We start from the raw sequence: 26,775 nt of genomic DNA on the forward strand, positions 1-26,775 counted from the left end.
TTAAGAGCGCAGCGTGATGGCGTCACATCCTTGTTCGGCCGCCGCTGGTCACCCCGCCCACAGCGGTGATCGTCGTGCCAGGTGGAGGAAGACGGTCCGGTTTTTAGCCTCCCCTGAAACCCCTACACCTGGATTCGTTGTCGGGGCAGCGGAGGGAGGGCGGCGTGTTCACGGGGCCCGAGAGGAGCCTGGGCCGGTTAGGAGCGGATCTGACCCGGTTTGGACCGGGTTCGCACCGCCGGGGAAGAGAGAAGGAGGCAAAGTTTGCTCCGGCTTTTCACGGTGAGACACTCCTCTGTACCACTCTCTTCCTTCCTCTCTGCCTCCCTACCGTCCTTGCTCCCTACCCTCTCTATCTCGGTCCTCTGTACGTGTCCAGGTGTGTCCAGCCAGGACCCTGGCGCGCCAGCCGGGTTCTCGTAGGAGCCTCCCCGGGGGTCCGCAGGTAAACAGCGGCTGGTTGGCTGTCACCACTACAGGTGGCAGGCTGCCTGAGCAGGTACAGCACCGCGCAGGAGGCTTGTAGGCACGAGAAGTGAAGCGAGGACGCAAAAAAAAAATAAGGCCACGAGTCGTTTTTATTCGGCCAGCAACTTCATACGGACATGGCTGGACCAACCCGAGGGGCCCCGGGGGGGGGGCAGACGTTTGATGCTGACCCCCACTTTACATGGCTTGAGAGTTTCAGTATGTCCCCGGGCACCCGGAGACCAACCGGAACTCTAGAGCTGATGTGATTGGCCGAGTAATCCAGTGGATGATTGACAGAAAATTCACTGGCAAAAATACCAACAGATTCACTGGTACCAGCTTCTCAAGTGTTTCCCCCAGTTCCCTGCGATAGTGGACTCAACGTTTCGGGTTTTTTTTTACTGTTGGCCAGACAAAACAAGCTATCTACATGTGTTTACGTGTTGTTTTTTTATCTCATGACATTTTATAGGCGAAACAAATAATTGGTTGTCGGAGAAAACAACTGTCAGACACACCTATAACGCAAATGAATCGTGGGTCGCAGCCTCACTGTTCTCATGAGGTCACAGGAAGAAGTGGAAGCAATTTGACGGAACGCAACGTTACAGCAAACACAACAAACCAAACCAACTAAGACCTCGAAACTAGGTTTTGACACAGAGTCCCTCCCCAAGACCAGGGCCACAAGATGGAGGATGGAGGACCCAAGTGTGCGATTATTGACATTTTGTCGGTGAAGATGGTTTGGAGCAAACCTGGAGGGGGGGGGTCTTGGGGCCCCCCCGGCCGGTGAGCGGGACATGCAAACAAAGCGCAGCAAAGAGAGAGGACCCGAATCGGATCAGTAGGTGCTGTGGACCCCCCTTTGCCTTTTAAAGCAGCACCAGTTCTCCAGGGTACGCCTGCACACGGTTTGTCAGGGCACTTGGCAGGTGGGTTGTTCCAAGCGTCTCGGAGAACCTGCCACGGCTCCTCTCCGGATTTAGTCCGTCTCGGTGTCTCCCGTCTCTTCATGTGACCCCGGACTGACGGCTCCATGACGTTGAGATCGGGGCTCTGTAGGGGGGGCCGGACCGTCTGCTGCGGGGCTCCCTGTTCCTCCCGTCTCTGAAGACAGTTCCCGTATGACTCGGGCTGGTTGTCCCGCCGCAGATTGAATCCGGTGCCGATCAGACGCCTCCCTGATGGTACTGTGTGATGGACGAGAGGTCAATGCGGCCTCGGTCAGTAGGCGGTCCATCAGCAGTCTGTAAATCTCTCAGTCAGCCAGTTTTAAAATCATTAAATCTGTCAGTAAACCCCTCAGTCCGTCATGTTGACAGGACAGCGTTGCGTCGTGTGCGGGGAAAGAACGAGGCGCTGATCATGACAAGCAGTCAGACCGGTCTGTCCCTCTGTCGCGGCGGTAGAGGATTTACCCAAATCCTTTACTTCAGTGAAAGCAACAACACAGCAATGTAAAAATACTCCAACTTAAGAAAAAGCCCACACTTAACGGCACAGAGGTATTATCAGCTGAGTTTACTTAGTGTTAAAGGTAAAAGTACTCATTCCATAATGTTTATACAGTGTATTACAGTATTAGATTGTTGGTACTGATGCATTTGTGTGTAGGCAGTGTTTTTACCGTTGGCCAGACAAAACAAGCTATCTACATGTGTTTACGTGTTGTTTTTCACTATCCCATGACATTTTATAGGCGAAACAAATAATTGGTTGTCGGAGAAAACAACTGTCAGACACACCTATAATGCAAATGAATCGTGGGTCGCAGCCTCACTGTTCTCATGAGGTCCCAGGAAGAAGTGGAAGCAATTTGATGGAACGCAACGTTACAGCAAACACAACAAACCAAACCAACTAAGACCCTCCCCAAGACCAGGGCCACAAGATGGAGGATGGAGGACCCAAGTGTGCGATTATTGAAATTTTGTCGGCAGGGATGGTTTGGAGCAAACCTGGGGGGGGGGGTTCTTGGGGCCCCCCCGGTCGGTGAGCGGGACATGCAAACAAAGCGCAGCAAAGAGAGAGGACCCGAATCGGATCAGTAGGTGCTGTGGACCCCCCCTTTGCCTTTTAAAGCAGCACCAGTTCTCCAGGGTACGCCTGCACACGGTTTGTCAGGGCACTTGGCAGGTGGGTTGTTCCAAGCGTCTCGGAGAACCTGCCACGGCTCCTCCGCGGATTTAGTCCGTCTCGGTGTCTCCCGTCTCTTCATGTGACCCCGGACTGACGGCTCCATGACGTTGAGATCGGGGCGCTGTAGGGGGGGCCGGACCGTCTGCTGCGGGGCTCCCTGTTCCTCCCGTCTCTGAAGACAGTTCCCGTATGACTCGGGCTGGTTGTCCCGCCGCAGATTGAATCCGGTGCCGATCAGACGCCTCCCTGATGGTACTGTGTGATGGACGAGAGGTCAATGCGGCCTCGGTCAGTAGGCGGTCCATCAGCAGTCTGTAAATCTCTCAGTCAGCCAGTTTTAAAATCATTAAATCTGTCAGTAAACCCCTCAGTCCGTCATGTTGACAGGACAGCGTTGCGTCGTGTGCGGGGAAAGAACGAGGCGCTGATCATGACAAGCAGTCAGACCGGTCTGTCCCTCTGTCGCGGCGGTAGAGGATTTACCCAAATCCTTTACTTCAGTGAAAGCAGCAACACAGCAATGTAAAAATACTCCAACTCCAACTCCAAGCCAACACTTAACGGCACAGAGGTATTATCAGCTGAGTTTACTTAAAGTGTTGAAGGTAAAAGTACTCATTCCATAGTGTTTATACAGTGTATTACAGTATTAGATTGTTGGTACTGATGCATTAGTGTGTAGGCAGTGTTTTTACTGTTGTAGCTGCTCGAGGTGGAGCTGGTTTTTACCTTCTCCGTGTTCCGCTCGGCAGTTAAATCTTATAAAGACAAATCTGGCTCAACTAAGTTCTTTTTTTTAAGTGAAAAAAGTAAGCGTCGCTTGCGCTCAGCGTATTTCGAGCCGTTTTCATTCAAATAACGAGAAGCGCGAGGCGTGTCGTTGCCCCGGAATTAAGAAAAAGGGAAAGTGGGCTAGGACTCCTTGAACCTGCTTGATAAGAGGAAGATTTCAAAGCTCATCATGCGCACAAACGCACACGTGCAGATACGTCCAATACAACCTGCAGGGTACTCAGGATATAGTCTGTGTATATATTGTTATTTATTTGCATGTGTATTTCTAAATATCAATAGCTACTTCTACTGCTACTACTACTACTGTCAACTGTTATCTGTCAGATAAATATATAGAGTAAAAAGTGCAGTAATTGCCTCTGAAATGTAGTTCAGTAGAGGTATAAAGTAGCTGGAACATTAGAATACAGAATTGTTAAAGATTGTAAAGTTATATTTAAGTTCCGTACTCGAGTAAATGTACGTAGTTACTTTCCAGCACTGGGGTGATCAGTCGGTCAGTAGACAGTCAGCCCGGCTCGTGCAGACAGCGTTGAAGGCGTGAAGATACAGGCAGGGTTCATCAGAAGCAGTCAGACCAGTCGGACAGCTCGGTGATCTTCAGACCGTACGCGCCTCCACCTCCAGTCCTCCACGGACAGCTACCTGCGCCGACAGCGATTCAGCCCAGGGCCGTCGCCACCACTGAGGGCATGCACGTGGTGTCGTCAAACCCCGACTGCACCGGAGCGAACGGGACGACCCACAACTTCCCTCTGCACATACAAAGTCGGTACAGGTTTTAGCCCCGCTAGCGACATGTCCCTGGGGTGGGGTCTGTTGGCTCGTGGTCCCCAGAGGATGAATCCTTCTCACTTCGGCTGATCCCCTGATTTTTCCTGTAGCGACACTACGAGGTTCACGTTTGTGGTTCGGAGTGAAATGTCGTGAAATTTGGTGCAGTCACTCTTTAGGATGAATCGTATCAACTTTGGGGATCCCTTGACTTTCCACATACATCTGTGCTCAAAAGTTTGGGCACCTCTGGGCAGTTACGTTACATGTTTTGTAGATTTTTTTTTTTTTTTTTTTATAAGTGACATTCTTCAAATGTTAATGCACTGTTACTTTTATGTTATGAACTAAAAAAAGAAAAAAGAACAGTAGCTGTGGCATGTGCTATTCTGGGAACCTCACTAAGTCGGTGCTTAGCAAACCCCTTTGCCAACTGTTAAGTACGGTGGGGGGGGTGGGCGGCATTCTGCTTTTGGGGTTGTACGGCCAGTGGCACAGGAAGGAACCATTGTACTGACGGAGGGCAGAATTGATTTCGGTAAATATCAGCAAATGCTAGATGCAGATGTCCTGCAGTCAGTCAAGAAAGGGAAAGTGAAAAGAGGCTGACTCCTGAAACAGGACAATGATCCAAAGCAGACCTCAAAATCCACCGTGATACTAATTTAGGAAACACAAGCCGAAGCTTTAGGAACAGCCCTATTTAGTAATGAGGGAGAGGGGAGGGGAGGTTTATTAAATACTGACTGAATTAGTAGGGTGACCAGACTTTTGTATACAGCTGTATCGCTATCATCGGGTCATGTTATCAATTTGTCCAAACCTGTGGCTCATTACGTGCCATTAGGGCTGCAGCCGGCGATTTATTTATCGATTCATCTGGCGACATTATTTTTCTCGATTTAATTGTTTGCTCTGTAGAATGTCAGAAAGTAGTGAAAAGTGCCTGTTACGATTTCCTAAAGGCCAAGGGGCCTGTCTTCAAACGGCTTTATTTGTCCAACCAACAGTCCAAACCCTCGAAACATACAGATTACTAACACAAAAGACAAAGATGGGCCTTTTTTTTTTTTTTTGTTTCTTTGGACAGTTTTTCTAGAAAGAAATGGTAAAACCCAGAGTCCAGGTTTTAGATGTCCCTCAGAGAGCCATCGGACTCTACAGTTGGGTTTTCTGATCCTTGTTTCGGTCTAGGAAGATCAGGAGATGACACATGAAGGGGGGGGGCAACATTTAAGCAGCGGATGATGAAACATTTCTTCCTCTCTAAACAAACAATGTGATGACGTCTGTTCGGCTGCCTCGGCTGTTTGTAAGAGACTTTACGGGAGTGGGCTGAAGTGTTGAGGGCTGACTCGTCCCGGACAAATAAAACTCATGGTCACTTTGTGTTGAAAGAAGAATCTCTGTCGAGATTTTAACATTTGAATTATCTCAAGTGATGCGAATTAACAACAGACGTCTGCATTTGTTTAAGTTTCGATATTTTTAAAAAATTATTATTAATTTATTTTTTTAAAGTCTCGATTTGATTCATTTTGATTGTTTGATTCAGTTCTTGTGAATTCAATGAAAACAAATAATGCAGTAATGTGAAAGAGCTTTTCAGAATTTATATTAAACTAAACACAAAGTACAGCTTAGGTTGATGGGAATGTCATTGGTTTTGCAGGTATTTGGTCATTTTATGTTATTGATTTAGTCAAGTATTGGATGAAGTATAATTTTGGCCTGATGATGGCGCTAGATGATGGCGCCAGATGACGGCTCAGACGAAAGTTATTAACAGTTCATACTGAGTGGAACATGTATGTCTGAACCAAATTTTGTGGCCACCCACCCAGTAGCTGTCAAGATATTTCGATTTAAAAAAAAAAAAAAAAAAAAAAAAAATTCAACCTCATAGAGGAAAAGTCAGGGGATCACTGAAGTCAGTAGAATTCGTCATCTGGGTATCATGATTGTTTGTACAAAATTTCATGAAAATCCATCCAATAGTTGTTGAGGTTTTGCAGTTTGGAGCAAAGCGGTGGACCGACAAGGGCCACCATCCCTAGAGCCGCGCTGCTAGCACGGATAATAATCCGACTGACTCTCACCATGGAAACATACGTCAGTTACCAATTTAGAAAAAACATTCAATCGACCATCAGTTATTGGAGGTTTTTTGGATCATTTCTCAGTGTTTCTGTTTTCCTTGTCTTCTCCTCCTCCGGTCTCTGCAGCTCTGTCGTCAGTCATGTTCAGGTAGAGACCGGCTCCGTGGTGCCCGTCATGCTGAAGCGTCTGGACAGGATCCGGTTCCGGGGCCAGAGAAGGGACGAGTTCCTGGATCTGGCCGAGTCCCCCAACACGTCCGACACAGAATGCGCTGAGGAGGTCGTGACGAAACCTCGCGTCTCCGTCAGAGAGCAGGAGGAGCCCAGGGAGGTGGAGGGAGAGCAGCAGAGTGAGGCCCAGGTACGAAAACGCACCGGTCTGATCTGTGATGCAGAAGATCTGAGAAATATAACGACCAGGAGTTTCAAAAGAACCATGTTTTTTTCTAAACCTGATCCTGAAGATTCCTTTTTATAAAGCATTCAAAAAGACAAAATTTCAGTGTTTTTGAATGCTGGTATGACAGAACTCGGACACTGTTTGATAAGATTTCGACAGATATTTTCGGTGTGTTCACTCTTTTCCTGTTCCAGATCAGTTGTAAGGATATTTGGGATAAAGTGCAGGTTTTTTTAACAACCTTTTTCTTCCCGCCCCCGTACAAACCCAGACTTTCAGCTCTTGAAGGACATTTCTGTTTTGTTTTGGTAGTTTCGCGCATCGTTCCCATCAGCTCTGGCAGTATTATATCCAACAGCTTCATAATAAACAACATGAGCCTGCAGAAAACCAGGCAAGGATCTGTAAAGGAGGAGAAAAAATATTTGTTAATGAGACCCATTGTCTGCTGTTGTTAATAGAAATGTAGAGTGTAAATCGAGGAGTCCCCAGGATTGAACCCTGTGGCACCCCACACAGAATGAAAACCATCATCCTGCTTCAAAGATTTTGATCCAGTTTAGTTTCTTTTAACTGATTTTATTCCACTGTTATCGTATCGTCTATAACATTTTGTCTGGTTATTTCATATTTCTGTGTTTCCTTGCTCAGGCTGGTCCAGGATCATTTTCTGCAGCTCTCCAAGACGACCCGAGGACGGATCTGAACGAGGTCAAAGGGCACCTAGAAATCGCTTTGTTAGAGAAACACTTCTTACGTGAGTACTCAGACCTGAACTGCACTCTGTGTGGGGTTTCTTTTTGTTTTCATAAAGCTTCAAATAAATCATCCAGAATTCATAGAACCACAGTTGCGTACTAACTTTGTTTTTAATGCTGCACCGTCTTTTCACTTGCATGACTCGAGGTCCCTATTTTACTGGCTGACACTGAAAGCAGTTATAGTGACTTCAGGGCAATATCACAGATGTTTGTAGATTTATTTGTTCTATAGGGCAGAAAACCTGGATATGATTTAGGAAAAAGGATTTAAAAAGAAAACTACTGTTACTGTTAACACTGCAGACTGGGACCAGAACCAACGGAATAAAGTGACGGTACATGTGCTTTACTAAATTGGAGAAGTGGATTTAGTGTAAAGATACTCTTCCAGATTTTCAGAAAGCACACTGGAGCCCCATGGAGACAGGATTAAATATCACAGGAGGAGGTTTGTAGTGAAGTATTTCCCCTTCTCCGCTGTAACAGAAGTTGTCTTTTCCAGAACGACGACGTAGCTGCTGACAAATTACAGGTGCTGATGCACAGACAATGATAAGCTGCAGGAAAGTCATGTGTCACCACTGGCAGGCTTAGTATTTTTTATTTTTTATTGTTTTTTTTTAAATATTCACATTATTTACCAATAATTATGCAACGGAAATTGACTTATTGACACAAACAAACAACTTAAATGCCTGAGTTCAATGAAAACCAATGCAGACGTGTGTTTCATTATGATGCATTAGCTCTGCTGAGTGAGTTTCAAGTCTCTGCCAGTTGATTTTGATGGCGCACTACAATAAACTGAAATGGTAGTTAAGAACTCATCTATAAATGACAGCGCCACTTGGATGAATTTGGAAATAGCTCACTAATTATTACTTTCCCCTTTCTCTGTTTTTAAAAATAAAAACTTGTCCCATGCGTTCTTCGTTCTTACCAAAACCCGGCGCCTACATTACCCACAATTCAATGCAAACGCGACTACTGTTCCCAAGGTCAAGGAATAAACTTTCGGGCTCAAAAATATAAATGAATTGAGAGAAAACGTAACGTGTCCCTTCAAATTTTCGATGGCAGTCGGTTTGGAGGCCAAGGCCCCACAGCACAACAGAACGCTGGGTAATCCGTCAATATCTGACTGTTTGTTTTATGTAACGAACACACACACACACACACACACAGCTATTAATAACCCTGCTGACCTCATCTCACACAGACAGACAGACACACAGGCGAATGGGGACATTGTGTTTTCTTCCGATAACCGTATTAATAATATTAAGAGGAATTAAATGACAGTCCTAAGTCAGTGACTTGTCGTTCTGTGCTCGGTCAGTGTGTGAGGTTATAGAACAGGCAGCAGGAGTCGAAGCTGATGATAAAATGTATTAGTGGAGTAAAGTGTGAGTGTGTGTGTGTGTGTGTAAAGTGTGTAAAGGAACCTAAATATGTAGACACATCTGTAAATGCGGACCAGATTTGACGGTGTGTAAAAGAATCTACAAATATTTTCAGTGAAAAAAAACAAAACAAAAAAACTGATTGTAGATGTCCTTGTATCGTGAGTGAAAGCTTTCAGTTCGTAGCTTCAACTGCGAGTGTGTGTGTGTGTGTGTGTGTGTGTGTGTGTGTGTGTGTGTGTGTGTGTGTGTGTGTGTGTGTGTGTGTGTGTGTGTGTGTGTGTGTGTGGCCCAGAGTTGTCTTTTCCCTGAACCCAGCCTCGCAGGCTCACGCCACCTCATGCTCGCTACTTATGACAAGAGCTAAGATAACACACACAAACGTGTTTTTGCAACAAGCAGCTGAAACTCCTCGCATGCGGCCTTGCTGCTGCAGAGTTGCAATTACAACCACCGCGTATGAGCCTGTGAGCCCGCCGCTGAGGGCAAAACAAACCCCCTCGCAGCCACAGACAGGTTGTCCACGCACACCTGCAGTTTCCCAGGCATGGCAGGAGTGTAGCGAAGGTCCCACGCAAGAGCACGGCCACCTGAGAGGCAGACCCTCGATGGGAGTGAGGAGTCACCTGTTTGTACAGCTCCTTAGGCTAAATACGTCCACGCCTTATAACAGGACATTTACACTCAGGTTTCTGAGCGCAAATATTTGCAGATTCTCTCTCTCACACACACACACACACACACACGAGGCTCATGCGCTTGTACAGATGCATTTAAAAACCTCAGTACACCCGCAAACCTCGCAAATACACGAATGGTACTACATATTCTTGCAGGCGCTGACAAAACACACACACACACACAGACCAGAGATACGGTTTCACGACTCTCCGCACAAGTTTTAAAATCCATCGCTGATGCCAAGCGCGCAGGTTTGGATTCAGAATGGCAACGGAGTTCAAATAAGTAACTAAATATGTATGAAATAAAAGCGCGCTTATCCTTTTTTAAAAATCATTTTTCATCCAGAGTCTTTTTAGGGCAGTGTTAGTCCCAACCCTAAATATAACCTGACAAACGTATTCCTCTCGAGCTGCATTTGAGCCCCAACCTGCCCCAACGGTGATAAGGGGGGGGCGGGCCTCTAGGTACCCTGAGAGGTTAAATACCGGGGGCAGAAAAAGTCCCACGGGACGCCCTAGTGCCCCTCCATTACGTTCATTGCTTGGGGTGCACGGTAATAACTGAAGGCCGTCCGGTGTTGACATTTTTGGCCACGATCTATATCCATCGATGTCCTCTCCCGGCTGGACTTTGGCGATGGGACAGTCTCTCAGACTCAGTGTCCGTTTTTATTTTCGCCTCGCCGTCACTGACCGCTGGTCGGGCCGGGGGCCGTGGGTTCGTCTCCCCCGCTTAACCCGGATCGCGTCACCAAACCCGTGTGTTTCAGAGGAGGAGCTGAGGAAACTTAAGGAGGAGTCCAACGTGGACTCGCTGAGGCAGGAGCTGGAGAAGGAGCGCTGCAGACGTGTCGAGGTGGAGCAGAAGATGAACGACGTCCTGAGATCCAGGTGCTTATTCATTTAAAAACCAAAAAAAAAAAAAACCCCAAAACCTAATGTAAGACAGACGAGGCAGCTTGTGTCTGTCTGGACTGACTGTGTGTGTGTGTGTGTGTGTGTGTGTGTCTGCTGGAAACTTCACAGGCTTGAGGACTCCCCCTCTCAGACACCCAAAGCCCCGCCCCCTCCTCCACCTGCAGGCAGCGGTACAGGTGAGCCGCACGAACGCGCTCAGCCCCAAGTAGAAGCTGAGATCATCTGTGCTCCGGGAGGGGGGGTGGGGGCGGGGGGTGGGGCTGCCGGTCCAGGAAGTGTTAACCTCCTCCAGTGTTACTTGACATTCACTCCCTGGCCACTCAGTCAGCTGCACCTACGCAATCTAACGCAATCCAGTGTAACAGCTCAGCCGTTAGGCCTGCACCTGTACAAAGCCCACGATGGCCGGTTTACGGTAAAACGCATCCGAGATGTGTTGACTCGGTTCACTACCGAGGCGTTGTGCTTCAGAGCATCGGGCAAAACTTCAGAAGTACCCGTCAATATCACGCAGCCCGGTTCAACAACCACCTGCAACGTGTCGGTCAAACCGGAACGTTACCGTCTTTGCAAAGGTCACCTTCATGGCCGAGCTGTATTTGAAGGCATGAGAGTTTGCAGGCGTACCTAAAGACGCGGCCACTGAGTGTAGAAAACACCATCCTACGGGTTTATGTCACGGCCACCAGCCGTAATCACTTTTAATAGCGGCCATAGTTTTTTTTGTCCGTCACTCGGGCTCAGAGCACCACGATACCCACGAGCCCTGGCCGGCGCGGCGCCCCTGGCGAAGCCTCGCCGTCGCAGTCGGGAACAAAACGCCGCTACTGAACCAGCCCCAAAATTCAACCCGGAGTCCGGAAGTGAATTGAAGATTGATGATGATTTTTATCATTTAAAAGACCTAGTTTAGGAAATATGCTTGTTTGCTCTCTGGCGGAGAGTTAGATGAGAAGATTGACAACACTCTCAAATCCGTCCGTTAAATATGAAGCTGCCATGAGCAGCCAGGTAGTTCAATTTAGCGCAAAGACTGTGGAACAGGTGGAAACAGGTGGAAACAGGTGGAAACAGGTGGAAAAAGGAGGAAAAACTTGCCCTGGCTCCGTCCAAAAGCAACCAGCTCAGCCTACCAGCGCCTCACTAAACAACATGTTATAGATGAATAATTCATGCAAAAACCAAATGTGAAACGGCAAATATTATTTTTTATTTTTAACATTTTTATAGGTCGTTTTTTTTTTTTTTTGTACGGATTAAATGAAGGAGATAAAGCCTGTCAATAGACCTTTCAGGAGGAAAGACGGCTGTAATCAATAACGGTAACAACGGCTACATTTCATCCAGGTGAGCCTGTATCAGGAGGCCTGGCATCAGGTATGCTGGCTCACTGAAATGACCATTTTCCCAGTCTGTGCATAGTTTCCTCAGATAACCTCCAACTTCATTATTTTATTATTATTAATATCTTTTTAAATTGTTTTTATTCTTTAGGATAGAGAGACAGCAAAGTAAGAATTTCATTGCCTTGATAAGTTGTTTATTTCTCCATGTATAAAGCCTTTGAACGGAAGGGACTTTTCATTAACAAAGTTAATTACACCTCCTCTTTTGTTGCTGTGACGTTTGTCCAGGTTTTCAGACGTCTGTCTCTGAGACCTGAACCCCCCCAGCGCTCACGCAGACCTCAGTGGGATAACTTGGATAAATGCGTTCAAACCGTCTTCCTCTGTTTTCCTCAGACAAACAGAAGGAGACTCTGTCCAACAGCTTCCTGAAATGGCTCTATGACCGTTTCGGCGTTTACATCGAGGACTTCCGCTTCCAGGCGGAGGAGAAGACGGTGGAGACGGAGGAGCCGCTGAGCGCCAAGAGGTGAGGGGGGGGGGAGTCCTGAGAGTCCAGCAGAGTCCTGATGTCAAGGAGCTTGGCTGTTTGAGTAACAGCAGATACATTTTTACTAACACAGCCACTTAAATGAACTAAACATGTAGCTCACTGCACGTTTTTATTGTGTTCGTCTTCAGTCTAAATACTAAACCGGTTTCCGCTCAACAGGTTGACAGAAAACATGAGACGGCTCAGTGAGTACAACTATTAACTAATATTAAACCTACATAAGTAAGTAGTAACAGAGAGGGAAAAACCGACAAATGTAAAAAGATTTAAAAAAATGAATCTAAATAAAGAGATTTTGCTGTAGAAAAGTCGGATGTGGTGTTAATGGTGGTAAAACGGTAAAATTGCACTTGTGTTTTCAAAAACAGAATAAAGGTTTCACAAATTAGAAACTGTGTTTTCAAGAGTCTTTAGCTGTTCTGGCTTAATCTAGTCCAGATCTGACATGTGTAGGTATAGTAGCTCTGAATCTAGACCTGGTCTGATGTGGTCTTTGTGTTTTCAGACGATAATTAATTAATTAATTAATTAATTAGATTAGATAAATGTATGGGTTTATTTACAACACACAGAGCTGAATGTTTCTCTGTCCGTGATTGGTCACTTGGCCTGTTGCTTTGTGTCCAGAACGGGGGTTCAGACCTGTGACCAACTTCATGAGGAACCTGTCCGCCTTGTCCAGCTGGTACTCCGTCTACACGTCGGCCATCGCCTTCATCGTGAGTCCACGCACGCCCACAGCTCAGACTGACGCTCAGCTCCCAGCCGCCCCCTAAAGACGGATTGCAATGGGCTGCGATGAGCGGGCGCTCGCAAGATTTTGTTGTCCCTTTTTTGTCGACCTGTGTCCCAACAGGACGACGACACGGCAACGTAACAAGCACGACGTTGGTTTTATTATTGGTCGTACGTTTAGATTTCTTTTCATTGTTTTGTTCGTCAGACAAACAACGGTATCTATTTTATGAAAATAAGAATCAGGAAATACAACATATCGTCAATTTACTGATTTTATTTTGGAAATTTGATATTGTATTTTCAAAATCTCTCCCATCTCTTGTAGTATTAAGACTGGTGCATATAATTAGTCCACCTCATGAATTATTTAAGTAGGATTAGAGACGGCTTTTGCACTTTTTAGTTTCACCTCCACCGAGGAGGTTCTGTTTTCACCCGTGTCTGTTTGTCCGCCGGTTTATTTGTCAGCGGGATTTACGCAAAGACTACTGCGCCGACTTGCGCCAAACTCTGTTGAGGGGACGGGGCACGGGCCGGGGAAGAACCCATTAAATTTTGGGGGGCAGATCCAGATCCATTTACCATGGATTTGAATTGGTTTCCTCCGAAGACTGCAGTGTGTTGTTTGACTTCGGCCTCGGCGGAGGTCTGCGCTCTACTGACAACACTTTATTTTAACTCCCCTGTTTAGCATTTACTATTAGGATATAGATATGTAATAAATAGTTCTAGACACACGATGATGTAATTGTGAGCAGATTTAAGTGTTTATTAATGCGTTTGTCTACAACTATGACTCCTCCTGCGGTTACTCACAAGTGGAAGCTGCTGTATCAACAGATAATGAATGATAATACAGTAAAACACAGCTGTAGTAATGTTAAATATGTCGTCAGAGGAGAAGTCGTAACTGTAGACAAAGACTTTACATTAATAAACACTTGAAATGTCCTTATATCTGCCTACAACTAGATTATAGTGTTTTATAAACCATTAATTACATGTTTATATACTGCTCATTAATGCTAAATATGGGACTTAAAGTAAAGTGTTACCGTATGTTTCATCATATTTGTGTATTATAAATGATGATATGATGGATGTCTTTGTGCCACATAGACTAAAATGACATCTCTCTGTGTCTATTCACAACTTTTGATGAACTGTATAAGCAGAAACAGCCTACTTAGTGTGTGTGTGTGTGTGTGTGTGTGTGTGTGTGTGTGTGTGTGTGTGTGTGTGCTTTTTTTAAATTCAGGTCTACATGTATGCAGCGTGGCACGGCTGGGCCGTCCCCATGTTCCTGTTCCTCGCCATCCTGCGCCTGTCCTTGAATTACCTCATCGCCAGGTCAGTGCAAGCCCCGCCCACTCTCTGTCAGCCAATCACGCAGCCAGAAAAAGAACCAGACAAAAGCACAGCGAAGTGGCACTGGGCTCTCATCTTTTGTCTTCTTATCGTATAACCTTTTCTCAAAATATGCAAAACCCACTGGTCTCCGGCTTTTCAACTCTGACGTCGGTGACGAAACAACCTTTGCGCCACTTGTACTCTGTTCGCAGCTGCATGGCTTTGAAATTTGATCGTTCCCATTGTCATTTGTGGTTAAAATGCTTTTATCATCCAGTGCCGTCGTACCAAGTAGCAAATCTGACGGTAGGTTGGTGCTCGTTCACAAAATCTGAAAATGTAACGACAAACATTTCGCTCCACGTCAGAAATACGTCCCGTTTGTCCTCAATATTATCGAGCTGACCAACACATTCTCTAAATGATACTAAATTTAGTCTGCACATTCACTAATACCAAATATTAGAAGGCTTCTCATAATCTCATGCTGCCAACAAGTGTTTTTTTTTTTTTTCTTTCCCCCCCTCAAGAGTGTAGGCTCAGAAAGTCCAGTAGATGGCAGGACACGACAACGTGGAGTCACTCCAAAGAGACAAACGTTCGGCTTCTCGATCGCCCTGAGTCATGCATCAGTTTACTTCATCAGTTTTCATTTAGTTTATTTAACACACACACAGAGAGAGAGAGAGACAGAGAGACAGAGAGAGAGAGACAGAGAGAGAGAGAGAGGACCCTAGATCGCACATGTCTGCAAAATGTCAAGGATAACACAACAACACAGCAAAGTCCAGGACTGACTTCCACCGTGGTCGTAACCACTGAGCCACTATGGGACACCGACGCCACCGATGGTCAGCCTCGGATTCTGAGCCATCTAGGTTCTTAGACCCTGATTTACCTAAACGCAAGTCTGCTTACATCTTTGAAGATAAGGGGGAATCTGTAGTTGAAGGGGTTAAATGGAGCCAAAGGCAGGAAGCGGACTCGATTTATACAGAAAATTTTCTTGTTTCAGTAACAAGCGATTTTATTTTAAGTTTAATTTCAGTACTGACACACGGTCGACTTCTCACATCCACAAGCCGCCCGATGAGTCTCAGTCTGCATATAAATCTAGGTGTGCGGTGACTGTGAAATGATCTCATATGTACCTGTTCTTTCCCATGATGCTCTGCTCTCAGAGGCTGGAGGATCCAGTGGAGCATCGTACCTGAAGTCTCAGAGCCCATGGTGAGAAATCTGACTATGCCCCCTGCACGCGCTTCACCTTTACGAAGCATTTGTTTAAAGTGAGGCGTTTAAAACCTGGACAGGTGGCTAACAGGAGGCTAAAGCTAACCTGGCAGCCAACCAGCTCCACCTGCTGGACAAGTTACATCGTTACATGTATTGGAAAAAACCAGAGGAATGACGTTTAATGATTAAAAATGAAAGCGATCGTTTCGATCGACGTGAATAATCGATTTGATTAACATTTAACATCTGGATCACTGGTTGTGCTTTTAACGTCAGGTGTGTTCAGGATGGTGTCCAGGTGCCGTCAGGTGATATACAGGTGCCGGTATGTGACATCACAGCTCTGCCTCCTCTGTTTCTTCCAGGAGCCTCCTAAAGAAGACCTGACGGTGTCGGAGAAGTTCCAGCTGGTCCTGGACGTCGCTCAGAAAGCGCAGGTGAGGCTCCACGTCGGATACTTTATGGTCCCTGAACCAAAGTCTGAACGCTGAGCTGCAATTAAAGGGAAATCATTTATCACTACGGGGAGGTGAATCTGTGACAGTAAATAACTGAAGCAGTGAAATTCAAGGCGAGCCGAAGCCAAATCTCATTAAAAAAAACACTGGCTAACCCGAAGTGAAACACACCAAAAAACAAAAAGACATTTGCTGAACCTGAATCCCGAGGATAAAGCAACGGAAAACGGAAGCTCACTGCCGCAGCGTCGCTGCAATTTAGGCCCAACCAGATCTCACAGAGTAGCATTTGGAGGCGGAGGACATCGGGAGGCTGGAGACACAAATCATTTGAGTAAAATTCCCAGCATTCTGGGAACCGTCTCGCTAACCCAGATCATTTTGAGTTTTGAGCCGATGTACCTGATTAAGCTGGAGGGAGGAGGAGAAATGTTTGCTGAGAAAACTGTTCCTGGCTTTGTAAGAAATCTCTGACAAGTGCCATTTCTCGAGAACCGGACAGAAACGGATTGCTTACTGTACGTCTCAATCTTCGGACCAGACTTTGTGTAAAGAGGCGTCAGAAACGGCCTCCAGTGTCTCCCTCAGGCTGCCACTGTCTATGAATGTATGTCTTTTTGTTTTTTCATGCCTAAAAGGTCTTCCTGTTCGTGCGGTCTTTGTTTGTGTTTATGTAGTTTTTGTTCTTTCTGTCTTTAAAAGTCTGAGAGAGAAAAAAAAGAGACTATGAACACGAGCAAAGATCCTCGCAGGAACAGAGCACACACTCTCACACAAACGCAGCCACACTCGACAGGAGAAAGTTGGACTCGTGGGAGGAAACAGAAACAAACTTTTTTGTCTTTTTTTTTCTCACAGAATCTGTTTGGGAAGATGGCCAGCATCCTGGAGAAAATAAAGAAGTGAGTTTGTCTGCACACACTTCGCTACAGGTCAAACACAACTGGTGGTCCACGCACAGAGATTCAGTACGGTGTGTGTGTGTGTGTGTGTTCGTGTGTGCAGTTTGTTCATGTGGGTGCAGCCAGAGTTAACTCAGAAGCTGTACGTTGGTCTGTGGGTGGCCTTCATCTCCTCCTGCCTGCTGCCGTACAAACTGCTGGGATTCATCATAGGTACATTTTATGTCTATACATTTATGTGTGTGTGTGTATACACACGCTTCTTCCAGTTTATTAGGTACACCTGGCTAAAACTAGTGCTAATAGAACAGCCCTCTAATCAATCCTACTTTCATGAAGGTGTTGATTCAGCTTTATGATCGTTCAGGAGGTTGTTGTAGTTTTGTGCTGCTGAATTATACATTTTTGACGCCACATAATACCAATAACATAACATATAGAAAATTCAAAAGTTTATCATAAGTAAATAATAAACAGTGTATAAAAACATTCGTTCTGTGGGTTCAGAAGATTTTCTGGATTAAAGCTTCATTAAGTGATTATTTATTTTCTCTGACATATTATGATTATATTATTATTATTATTATTATTATTATTATTATGATTATATTCACACGTCCAGCTGACACAGAGTAACATGATCTTCCCGCTGGAGTCGTGTTTGTGTCCACATGATGAACACACGTCCACTATTCACTCTGCGACTGCCACTGAATGTTTTTCATGTTTCTGAGCGCAGGAGTCTGATCAGAGTCCTCCTCCTCCTCCCCCTCAGCTGTGTACGCAGGTATAAAGTTCTTCATCATCGACTTCATCTTTAAGAGCTGCCCCAAGCTGCGGCAGCGCTTCGACACCCCCTACATCATCTGGACCAATTTACCCACCGACCTGCAGCTGAAGGAGCGCGGCAACACCACGCTGAGCAGACGGGTCAGTCCGAAACCCGGCTCCCGGACCACAGCGGTCGGCGTGTCGCTCACTTTGTCTCTGACTTACATGGAGTGAGATGTAACAGTCAGAATAATACTTTTAATGCTTTTGAAAATTCATTTGACCGATCGGAATCGGTGATCCATTTTCTAAAGACGTATGCCAGTTTGACACTTAACCTTTTTTTTAGGGACGGCAATGACAGTCCGTCTCTCCGTCAACCACTTTGGTCCAAATATCTCAACAAGCGAGTTTTTACCACTATTTAGGGTCATAATGCTCTCATTTATGTGGCTGACATTTAGTGTGGTAGAATTCTAAAAGCCGAGTGGGCGGGAGAAGGTGAAAGCTGTTGTCAGCGTGGCACCTAGCCTGCAAGCAGGCGGCTATTTCCTGGTGGCAGCACGTACCAGTGTCAACTCGCAAAAAATACCAGTAGACAAAATGTGTGTGTTCATTTTGGGCGGGCAGTAATAGTGACGCTGTCATCGTGTCCTCGATTTGGGGACGTTGTGGTTCACAGGGACCTTTTTTTTTTTTTTCCATCTTGTTCCCCACCTTTTCTCTCTTCTCTCTCATTTCCTGTCGTCTACCTACTGTTAGTTGTCTAATTACGAGGAAAAAAAAAAATTCTAAGAAGTGTTGTACAGGACAAAGACCGGAGTTACTGTGTACACTGGAAGTTTAAATAGTTTTACACAATGTGGTCGGTTTGACACCTTTAGAGAAAAACTGAGAATAGAGAAGACAGATTGAATCTGATCGACCTCAGCGTCAAACCTGCAGGTAGTAGTTCAGTACATAAAATGCAAAAGAAACGAGAACCAGATGTGTCGCATTCAAACGAAAATCGCTCTGGACGAGTTTGATATCATCACGAGGTCTGACGTTACAGTGTGAACCACGGCACAAAACTCAGCACGTCCCGGCCGCTGAAGACCAACCAGGATGTTTGATTCATTCCGGATTCATTCAGCAGTTATTTATTTATTTATTTATTTTTTAAATTGAAGTTCTGCAGTGGATTTGTACTAATTCAGTTTCCGTCCATTATTTTTGACAAGATTATGTCCTCGATTAAACTAATGATCTGGACTTGAATAGAAGGTTAAATTTAACTTTTTTTTTTTCAAAGAACAAACTGCGAAATGTTTTTAGCTTTAAATGAACCTCAGTCTTCAAACCGGATCACTACGTACTGTCCGCTGTACAGGAAACATAAACCTGGTTTCTCGCTTGTCCCAGTCGCTGGTCTCTGGCCTTTCTGGTTTCAGTTCTCTGAGTTGCTGTGTTTTTCTCTCTCAGCTGTCTGAGTGTGAACAGGTAGGGTCCACCTGTGTGTGTGTGTGTGTGTGTGTGTGTGTTTGTGTATTTACACTCAGAGTGTAAAGGTCGGCAGCGTGTTCCGTAGTTAGAGATGTAGAGTCGTCAGACCAGTCAGATACTGAATGAAACCGATCAGCTGCTGTTACTCGGATCAATAGCGATCCTGATAGTCTGCGTGTTTGCTAGAGCTTTGTCCTAGAGCGAGAAATCCCCACAAATGTCCTGATCTCAGTCCTGCTCCTCTTTAGATTTGATTGACCCCACGACCTTTCCTCTAGCGCCACCCTCAGGACAAAATTTAGGAAAGATATCACCTGATTTTTCAGGTTTTTAGTCGCGACGTATCTCTGCTAAGACCTGATGCCTCAGTCCGGGTAAGGTAGGATACCGTGAATAAAGTTATGTCTTCTCATTCTTCAACCGATACCTTCTGGGCATTGGTATTCGAGAGTTTTAAAAAATCTGCCAAGGACACATTTGCCGATAACTAATTTTCTTTACGCACCCCCGTCCACCTGTCCAGGTTCCCGCCTCGGGGGGGCGAGGCAGCCTGAGTGCCGCGGCTCCCTTGGGTGTCAGCCGGGACGAGGACGGAGGACGATACTACAGCACCAAGAGAGGAGCTTTTCACGAGGTCTTCAACCTGCCGGAGAGTGAGCGCCCCCTGACAGGTGAGGAAGGAACCGCAAGGGCAGGAGTGGGGGTGGGGGGGTAGCGAGGGGTGTACAGACAAATCCATCGTAAGTTCAGAATCAGACCTAAAGACTTAAAACTAGGAGTGAAACAAAATGTTTTTTATACGACTTTGGTCACGAGTATGCTTTGTTCTTTCAGTGAAACATCTTAACCTGTTTAATGACAGTCTCGAGTCCGCAAATGTAATTTTCTTAAAGTATGAAGAACAGAAATAACTGAGAGAAGAAAAATCCCTAGAAAATTGAGACAGAGAGTAACAGTATCGAAAACATCAGTCTTGGGTTCATTTTTCTTGAAACCTGAGAGAGTTGAGCTGGTCACACAGCTGTTCTCAGGTCAGTTTCAGGAGTTTTCCAGCAAAGAGTTTCACCCTCCTGACGCAGAATCAGGCAGATTCAACTGTATGTTCACATTTTCACATTTTCTGTGTTGGAAACAGAGGGCGGGATAAACTCAGATTTTTAGTTAAGAACCAAAAACCTGTAGCGGGTGATGAAAACTGTTCTCTGACCTGGACCCTGGTCTTCAGATGTGGTTTATCTAAATCAGGCTGACATGTTGATATCGGGCTAAAATAATCCTGCTAATTCTTATCAAGCTAATTTGGCTCGTTGAAATCAGTTCGAGGACTGATTTGTTAATCCTGGATCAAGTTACCTGAAATAACAGTGCGCTCTTATTTTGAAATAAAGGCAAAAAGACCACGATCGGCATTCGTTTAATCGGCTGAGTGCTGATCATGTGATTCCAGGCAGATGGGGATTTCGCTGAGGCAGTAGATTCATGGACACAAGTCTCGTTTTTTTTTTTTTTACCGCATTTTTACGGCGGCCATTTTGTTCTACACTGTGCAAATGACTTCTGCAGTTAATCACCAATCAAGTTTCAGGGTTCAAATGGCAAATTCCCATTTTAATCTCAAATTCAACGCCGTATGTTCGGCTCCATTTGTCTTTTAACAGTCAGAAGCTTTGAGTTGAGTTAATGTCTTTTTGCTTAGAAACTTTTATTTTGTTGCATATTTTACCACGTTTAAATATAGCTCTTCATTATGATAATTAAATTGTGACTATTGCAGCAACAACGGATCATGATTATCAGTAACCTGCACGTTCTCATCTGAAATCCTAATTCTATTTATTTATTTCAACATAACATTTATTTCATTACATCTCTGTGTGAGTCACTAGTTGTCTGAAATTGAGTTCATGCTTCACCCTAAAACGTCTCGGTCCGGACCCAGACTAATGTCACCCGGATAAATCCGTTTATCCGGGTGTGGCGATCGGGGCCCAGGTGTGTTTTTAATCACCGTGGGCGCTGTCGTTTCAGTGTGTGAGCACGGCTGGCGCTGCTGCCTCATCAACAGAGACAGGAAGACGCCCACAGACTACATCCGCAACGGAGTCCTCTACGTCACCGAGAAGTAAGTCCTCCGCTTGGTTTTACCCATAGAGCTGCACAGTGTCGAGGCGGGGCCCGGTCCTTCAGGACGCCGGGTTTAACAGAGGAGAAAAGAGAAGCAAGACTCTGTGTCACCGTCGCGACAAAGCCAGCCGGGGCAGAAATTCTGAACTTAAAAGAACTTCTGTTTTATCAGCGTTTAACTGTAGAAAATGATCAGTTGTGCAACTTTGTTGTTGTTTTTTTTTTTGGCTTAAATGTCTCTGTCTCCGTCTCTCTCTCTCTCTCTCTCTGTCTCTGTGTCTCTGTGTTAATTTCAATATTGTTAGTTTTAGTCAACGAAAACTAACAATATTGAAGGATTAGTGTAGTTTTCTTCAGTGGCTACAATATTCAAACACTGGAAAACTGTAAATGTCACTGTGTTGACCTGAACGTTTCTGTAGTTTGTTCTTGTCTCGGTTTCAGTGCGATGAATTTAGTCCATTAATCTGTGTTTCTTTTCCCTTTTTTCCTGTTTCCAAGAGTTAACGTTGCTGGCAGAGATGTAATGTTGCTGAAATGCAAGATGCTGCTTATTATTTCGACAGGTCAAACATCTAAATCAGTCTGCTCTGTATGATGTGTGGCGGTTGAGGGGAGCGTTAAAAACCAACCAGGACCTGCTATGTGCGACTCTGCATACGGGTTGTTAGAATTTTAAACGCAAATTAGTTTATTTCCTCTTCTTTCAAATTTTTGATGACTTTTTATTCATGTTTCGTAACAATACATTTCATCATAGTTTTTGTTTTCAGAGGTCACTTTCTATTAAGTTTACGTCTCATTTTCGTCGTGGAAAAAAAGGTCACACAATATTTTTCAGCATAGTTTCATCAGTTTTTTTAATATTTACAAAATTAAGACTATCATACTGTAGAATTATGCCAAATTTACCCGGTCCTGTTTCTGTGCCCGAGCCGGTCCCGGTCTTGGTGGTGCGCTGTAAGGGAGCTGAGAAAGTGTCCACTTTTGAGTCTGGTAACAGTGTCCGGTATCCTAGTCCGCGTGAACGGGGGGTTAACTGAGACTCCTCTGTCTCCTCAGTCATCTGTGTTTCGAGAGCTCCAGCTCCAAGTCTGGATCCTCCAAGAGGAACAAAGTCATCAAGCTGCATGAAATCAAAGAAATCCAGAAGGTAAACAGACTCTCTCTCTGTCTGCTCCCTACATGATGCACTGTACATTCTGACCTGTTCCTGTCGTTCTGTTGCGGGTCATTTATTCACCATTAGGTTAATTACAGTTTATGATCTTGTTTTATAGAGAGCTGAAGTCATAACATCACGTCTGGGCTCAGCCTCTGTTCCCCCTAACTTCTGTACATCAGCACAGTTTCTCATTCGGGATTTCTCCTGTCGGTCGTACTCTCCCTAGTCTAACACACCCAGCAGTTGCTGTGAGAAACCGGAACCTCGGTCGTTTTAACAGAGTTACCCAACGGTTGCGTTGCGAGCGCAGGAAAAAAACACTGCAGCTCCCGTGGAGATGTACCGGTGCAGGTACTTCCGTCACCGAAACTCGGTTCGGTCCGCGTCCGTTTCACTCACCAAAGCTCTCTTCTATTGTAATGTGTGGTCAGCCCTCTCCATCCCGCTGTTGTTACAGACACGTCTGAACCAGCCACCATTTTTTTAATTCATTTATTTATTTATTTTTGTTTTGTTTGTTTTTTGTTGTTGACTGTGAAACTTAACCTGCAGTGGTCTAGGGCTTCTGGTCCGTGTTGTTTTGTTATCTACTGCTAAAAGCATAAACATTTCATAAACAACAATATTAGATGATCTTGTTTTTTATTTCAGTTAACACCCTTTATTTCAATTAACGAGCAACACGACATACTGTTCCAAGGCTGGATTTTTAGTTATTAGCGCTTTGACAAATGTCAGTGTGATGATTTTTTTGATTGAGGTTTTCTTACTTCTGGAAATTCTGGTTTCACTTCAGCTCTCTATTGTTATACGTTTCTTTTTTTGTTTAGTTTTTTTTAAAATTTTAAACATTGTTCCGAAAACTTTATTTTGTCACGGTGACTGATGCTGAATCGTGCAAATAAGGACGATTAGATTTTGAATTTGCCCTCTCTGTCCCTCACAGTACAAAGTTTTGTCAGTTCTGCCTGGATCCGGGATGGGCATCTCCATAGCGACGCCATCCACCCAAAAGGTAAGCGCTCAGCCTGGAGGAGCCTCGGCAGGGGACGGCACTCGGATCTGATCTGATGTCAAAGTTAAAACGTGTTCAAGCTTCCGTTCGGTGAAAACAAATACCAAGACGTGATAATAGTAGAGAGACCAGGGCGAAGACTTTACATCGGTGCTGGAGTCATTCACACGCTTTACTTAAGCAGAAGTAGCAATAATACAGTGTAAAAAATTTACAGCCAGACTTTGCCAGAAATCGTCTAAAAAAAAAAAAAAAAAAAAAAGCCTGCCCAGTTCTGGACCCAGAGTCTTGATGAAACCAAGATGAACTTAAGAGAGGAGTGTGGAGAGGGAAAGGAACGGCTCCTGATCCAAAGCCACCACATCATCTGTCAAACATGGTGGAGGCAGTGTTATGGCACGGGCAGGTACGGCCGCCAATGGAGCTGGGTCACTGGTGTTTATTGACGATCTGACTGCTGATAGAAGTAGCAGGATGAATTCTGAAGGGTACAGTTCTACACTATCTGCTCGGATTCAGCCAAATGCTGCGAAACTGATAGGACGGTGCTTCACAGTACAGATGGATGATGACCCAAAACATACTGCGAATGCAACATCAGAGCTTCTCAAGGCAAAGAAATAGAATATTCTTCAATGGCCAAGTCAGTCGCCTGACCTCAACCCAAGGAACATGCTTTTCACTTACTGAAGAAAAAACTGAGGGCAGAAAGACCCACAGACAAGCAGCAACTGAAGGTGGCTGCAGTAAAGGCCTGGCAAAGAATCTCAAGGGAGGAAACTCGGTCCTTGACTGCAAAGGATTTTCATCCAAGTATTAAAAATGATACTTATATTTATAATTATGGTGGTTTGTCCATTTACTTTTGAACCTCTGAAAATGAGGGGCTATGTATAAAAATGGCTGTAATTCCTAAAGGGTTAGTGTCCCCACCTCAGTCACGCCTTGATGGCTTCGTCTCAGATCCACTGTGTTAGCGTGCGGAGGCGAGAAATGCTGTCGCTGTCCAAGTACTTATGTACCTAACTGTATATCTGAAGAACGAATGTAGTGGCGTAAAAGGTGCAGTATGAATTATTTTAAAGTAGCATAAGATAGAAATACCTAGCACAAGTACACGAGCTGAGTAAATAGGAAAGCGTGCAGCATCACAGCGTAGAGAAAGGCTTCCTCTTTGTAGAGACCGAGTCTAACGCAACTTCTGCTCCGTTGCAGCCGATGGTTTTCGGTGCGATGATGCACAGAGACGAAGCCTTCGACGCCATCTCCACGCAGTACAAGAAGATTCTGGCCACGGCCACAGCCACCAGCCAGGAGACATAGCGACACCTTCACGAGACGGCTGCCTTCACACACACACACACACACACACATACACTGGACCCGTTTCCTCCTTTTTCACCAGTGACGTCCTCAAACGGCTGCTGACTTCGGTTTGAGGCCGCCGGTCTGCTTTTATATGATTAGCGTTTCCTCATCTGCCATCAATCTAAACAATTCGGTGACATTACATGGGTGACTGACACTAAAACCAGCCGATTCCGACCAGTCGCCGGTTTCACGTCAGAATCGACCGAACCAGTATCAGTCTGTTGTTGTTGAACGGTTTCTTAAGAGAGACCAGTGCGCGTCAGTCCTGAGTCTAAATTTACGGGAAATTCTCAAATAAATGCTGGTATTCAAATAATATCTTTCCCCAACAAATAAAGGTCTGGAAAAGACAAACTGAGCAGGGGTGAAATCCCCTCTACTATAATCGGAGCACTACATGACCTATAGAAGAGTCATGATTTCATAGTCACCGCTCTGCTTAACACCGATACTCTTCTTATTCACTGATTATTTCCTTTTGTTTGGGTTTTTTTTTTTTTTCAATCCCTGTTAAGGTATTCTCCATGGAAATGCAACCCCTTCCTGTTTCACATTAAAAGCCTCCCAGCAGTTTCAGAGGGCGCAATCCCTCCCTTACTTGGCATGGCTTTTAATGTGAAAATATCTGCAGGGAAACTGCTCAGACATCAGTCGTCACGTGTCATGTAACAGGGCTGCAGGTTTGTGTCATTTCAGGTCACGTCCACCACCCTCGAAAGCTTACTGCGCGATGGGCCTCGTGAAAGATCCAGATGTAAGAACAGATTTGGTCCTAAGTGGCGCAGGGGAGCGATATTCTTTTTTTTTTTTTTTTTTTTAAGGTAATTTGTGGCTTTTTTGCGTAGAATTTCCTCTCCGGTACGAACCGAGTTCACGATGGGTCTGGACTTGTCACCACCGAGTCATGAACAGACGGACTGCCTTTCTTCACACGGGAAAACACCCGTTTGACTGAAGAATTATAGTGGCTTGACATGAATCAATTTGGATACTGAAATGAATATAATTTAAAAAAAAAAATCTATAACAAACTTAATGCAAAATGAATAATCTGTCCACCATACGATCGTCGTCATCATGGCTGCCAAGTTACTGAGGTTTTTTTTTTTTTTTTTTTTTTAGTGTTTTTATGTATTTATATTGGCAGATTTCGTCACCGCAGCGTCTACATTTCGGCAGCTGGTGGAAAACTCTCCCGCTCCGGAGGCTGCCTCAGGGTCTTTCTGCAGGTCTCTGTCCAGTATCCTCCTCTGTTATAGCACCTGGCGGCGCGGCATCACCTGCCGTGGGCAGTAGCGTTCTCCAGTCTGATATCTCGGCGACTGTCGTGCCCGCGCTTCTTCAGAAAGACGTGCTCTTAGCCTCCGACCGGACGAAGCCCGAACCGTTCCCTCTGGTTTTCTAGTTGTCGTGGGTCCAGTAATGCGACAGCGGACTCTTTCTAGCTGTGTCGTGCTTCCGTTTGCCGGTTTTCCGACAGCAAACTTTGAAGCTCCGCGGCGTGAACAAAGGGGAGCAGGAAGCCTCTTACGGAGATTTTAGGGGGGGGCGATTATGCTTAAGATCAAATCTCACGAGCGCCCACCTCCTCAGGAACAGGCGGGCGTCAGTCTGAGAGGAGAGATTCACGACAATTCTGCGCAGTTGAGAGTTTGGTGAACCTGACCCGGAACACTCGTACGAACAAGCCGAGAATTTTAATACAAAAAAATGCAAAAATTGTTTTTGCACGAGGCCCAATGTGTTAGTGCTGAAATTTTTAACTCTGTTAGCAGAAAATAAAATCTAAAAACTCCAATCATTATGTGGGTGCAT

The 26,775-nt window shown here is 45.2% G+C and overlaps 1 protein-coding gene across 2 annotated transcripts; it reads left to right on the forward strand.

The window, feature by feature from the left end:
- Nucleotides 1-48: 48 nt before the first annotated feature.
- On the forward strand, nt 49-25,789 carry LOC120792969 (GRAM domain-containing protein 4-like). 2 transcript variants are annotated; one of them, XM_040132426.1, is made up of 19 exons: nt 49-282; nt 6,408-6,642; nt 7,333-7,438; nt 10,299-10,419; nt 10,555-10,622; nt 12,189-12,321; nt 12,505-12,530; nt 12,973-13,064; nt 14,342-14,433; nt 15,615-15,663; nt 16,035-16,106; nt 16,986-17,029; nt 17,133-17,242; nt 17,805-17,959; nt 19,809-19,956; nt 21,314-21,407; nt 22,472-22,562; nt 23,521-23,589; nt 24,805-25,789. In XM_040132426.1, the coding sequence occupies exons 2-19, from the start codon at nt 6,457-6,459 to the stop codon at nt 24,910-24,912; spliced, it is 1,764 nt and encodes a 587-aa protein (XP_039988360.1). In that variant the 5' UTR covers nt 49-282; nt 6,408-6,456; the 3' UTR covers nt 24,913-25,789. The 2 variants fall into 2 exon arrangements, with proteins under 2 accessions (XP_039988360.1, XP_039988361.1); XM_040132427.1 differs by lacking the exons at nt 10,299-10,419; nt 10,555-10,622.
- The last annotated feature ends 986 nt before the right edge of the window (nt 25,790-26,775 follow it).

The sequence above is a fragment of the Xiphias gladius genome, chromosome 8 (genome assembly GCF_016859285.1).
Source record: "Xiphias gladius isolate SHS-SW01 ecotype Sanya breed wild chromosome 8, ASM1685928v1, whole genome shotgun sequence".
In the NCBI taxonomy this organism is placed as follows: domain Eukaryota; kingdom Metazoa; phylum Chordata; class Actinopteri; order Istiophoriformes; family Xiphiidae; genus Xiphias; species Xiphias gladius.

Excerpts from the sequence above, each read along its gene's own strand:
- LOC120792969 (XM_040132426.1), top strand. The coding sequence starts at position 6,457 with ATGCTGAAGCGTCTGGACAGGATCCGGTTCCGGGGCCAGAGAAGGGAC. Across the intron at positions 13,065-14,341 it reads CGTCGGCCATCGCCTTCATC|GTCTACATGTATGCAGCGTG; the intron begins GTGAGTCCACGC and ends TTTTAAATTCAG. Across the intron at positions 17,030-17,132 it reads ATCCTGGAGAAAATAAAGAA|TTTGTTCATGTGGGTGCAGC; the intron begins GTGAGTTTGTCT and ends TCGTGTGTGCAG.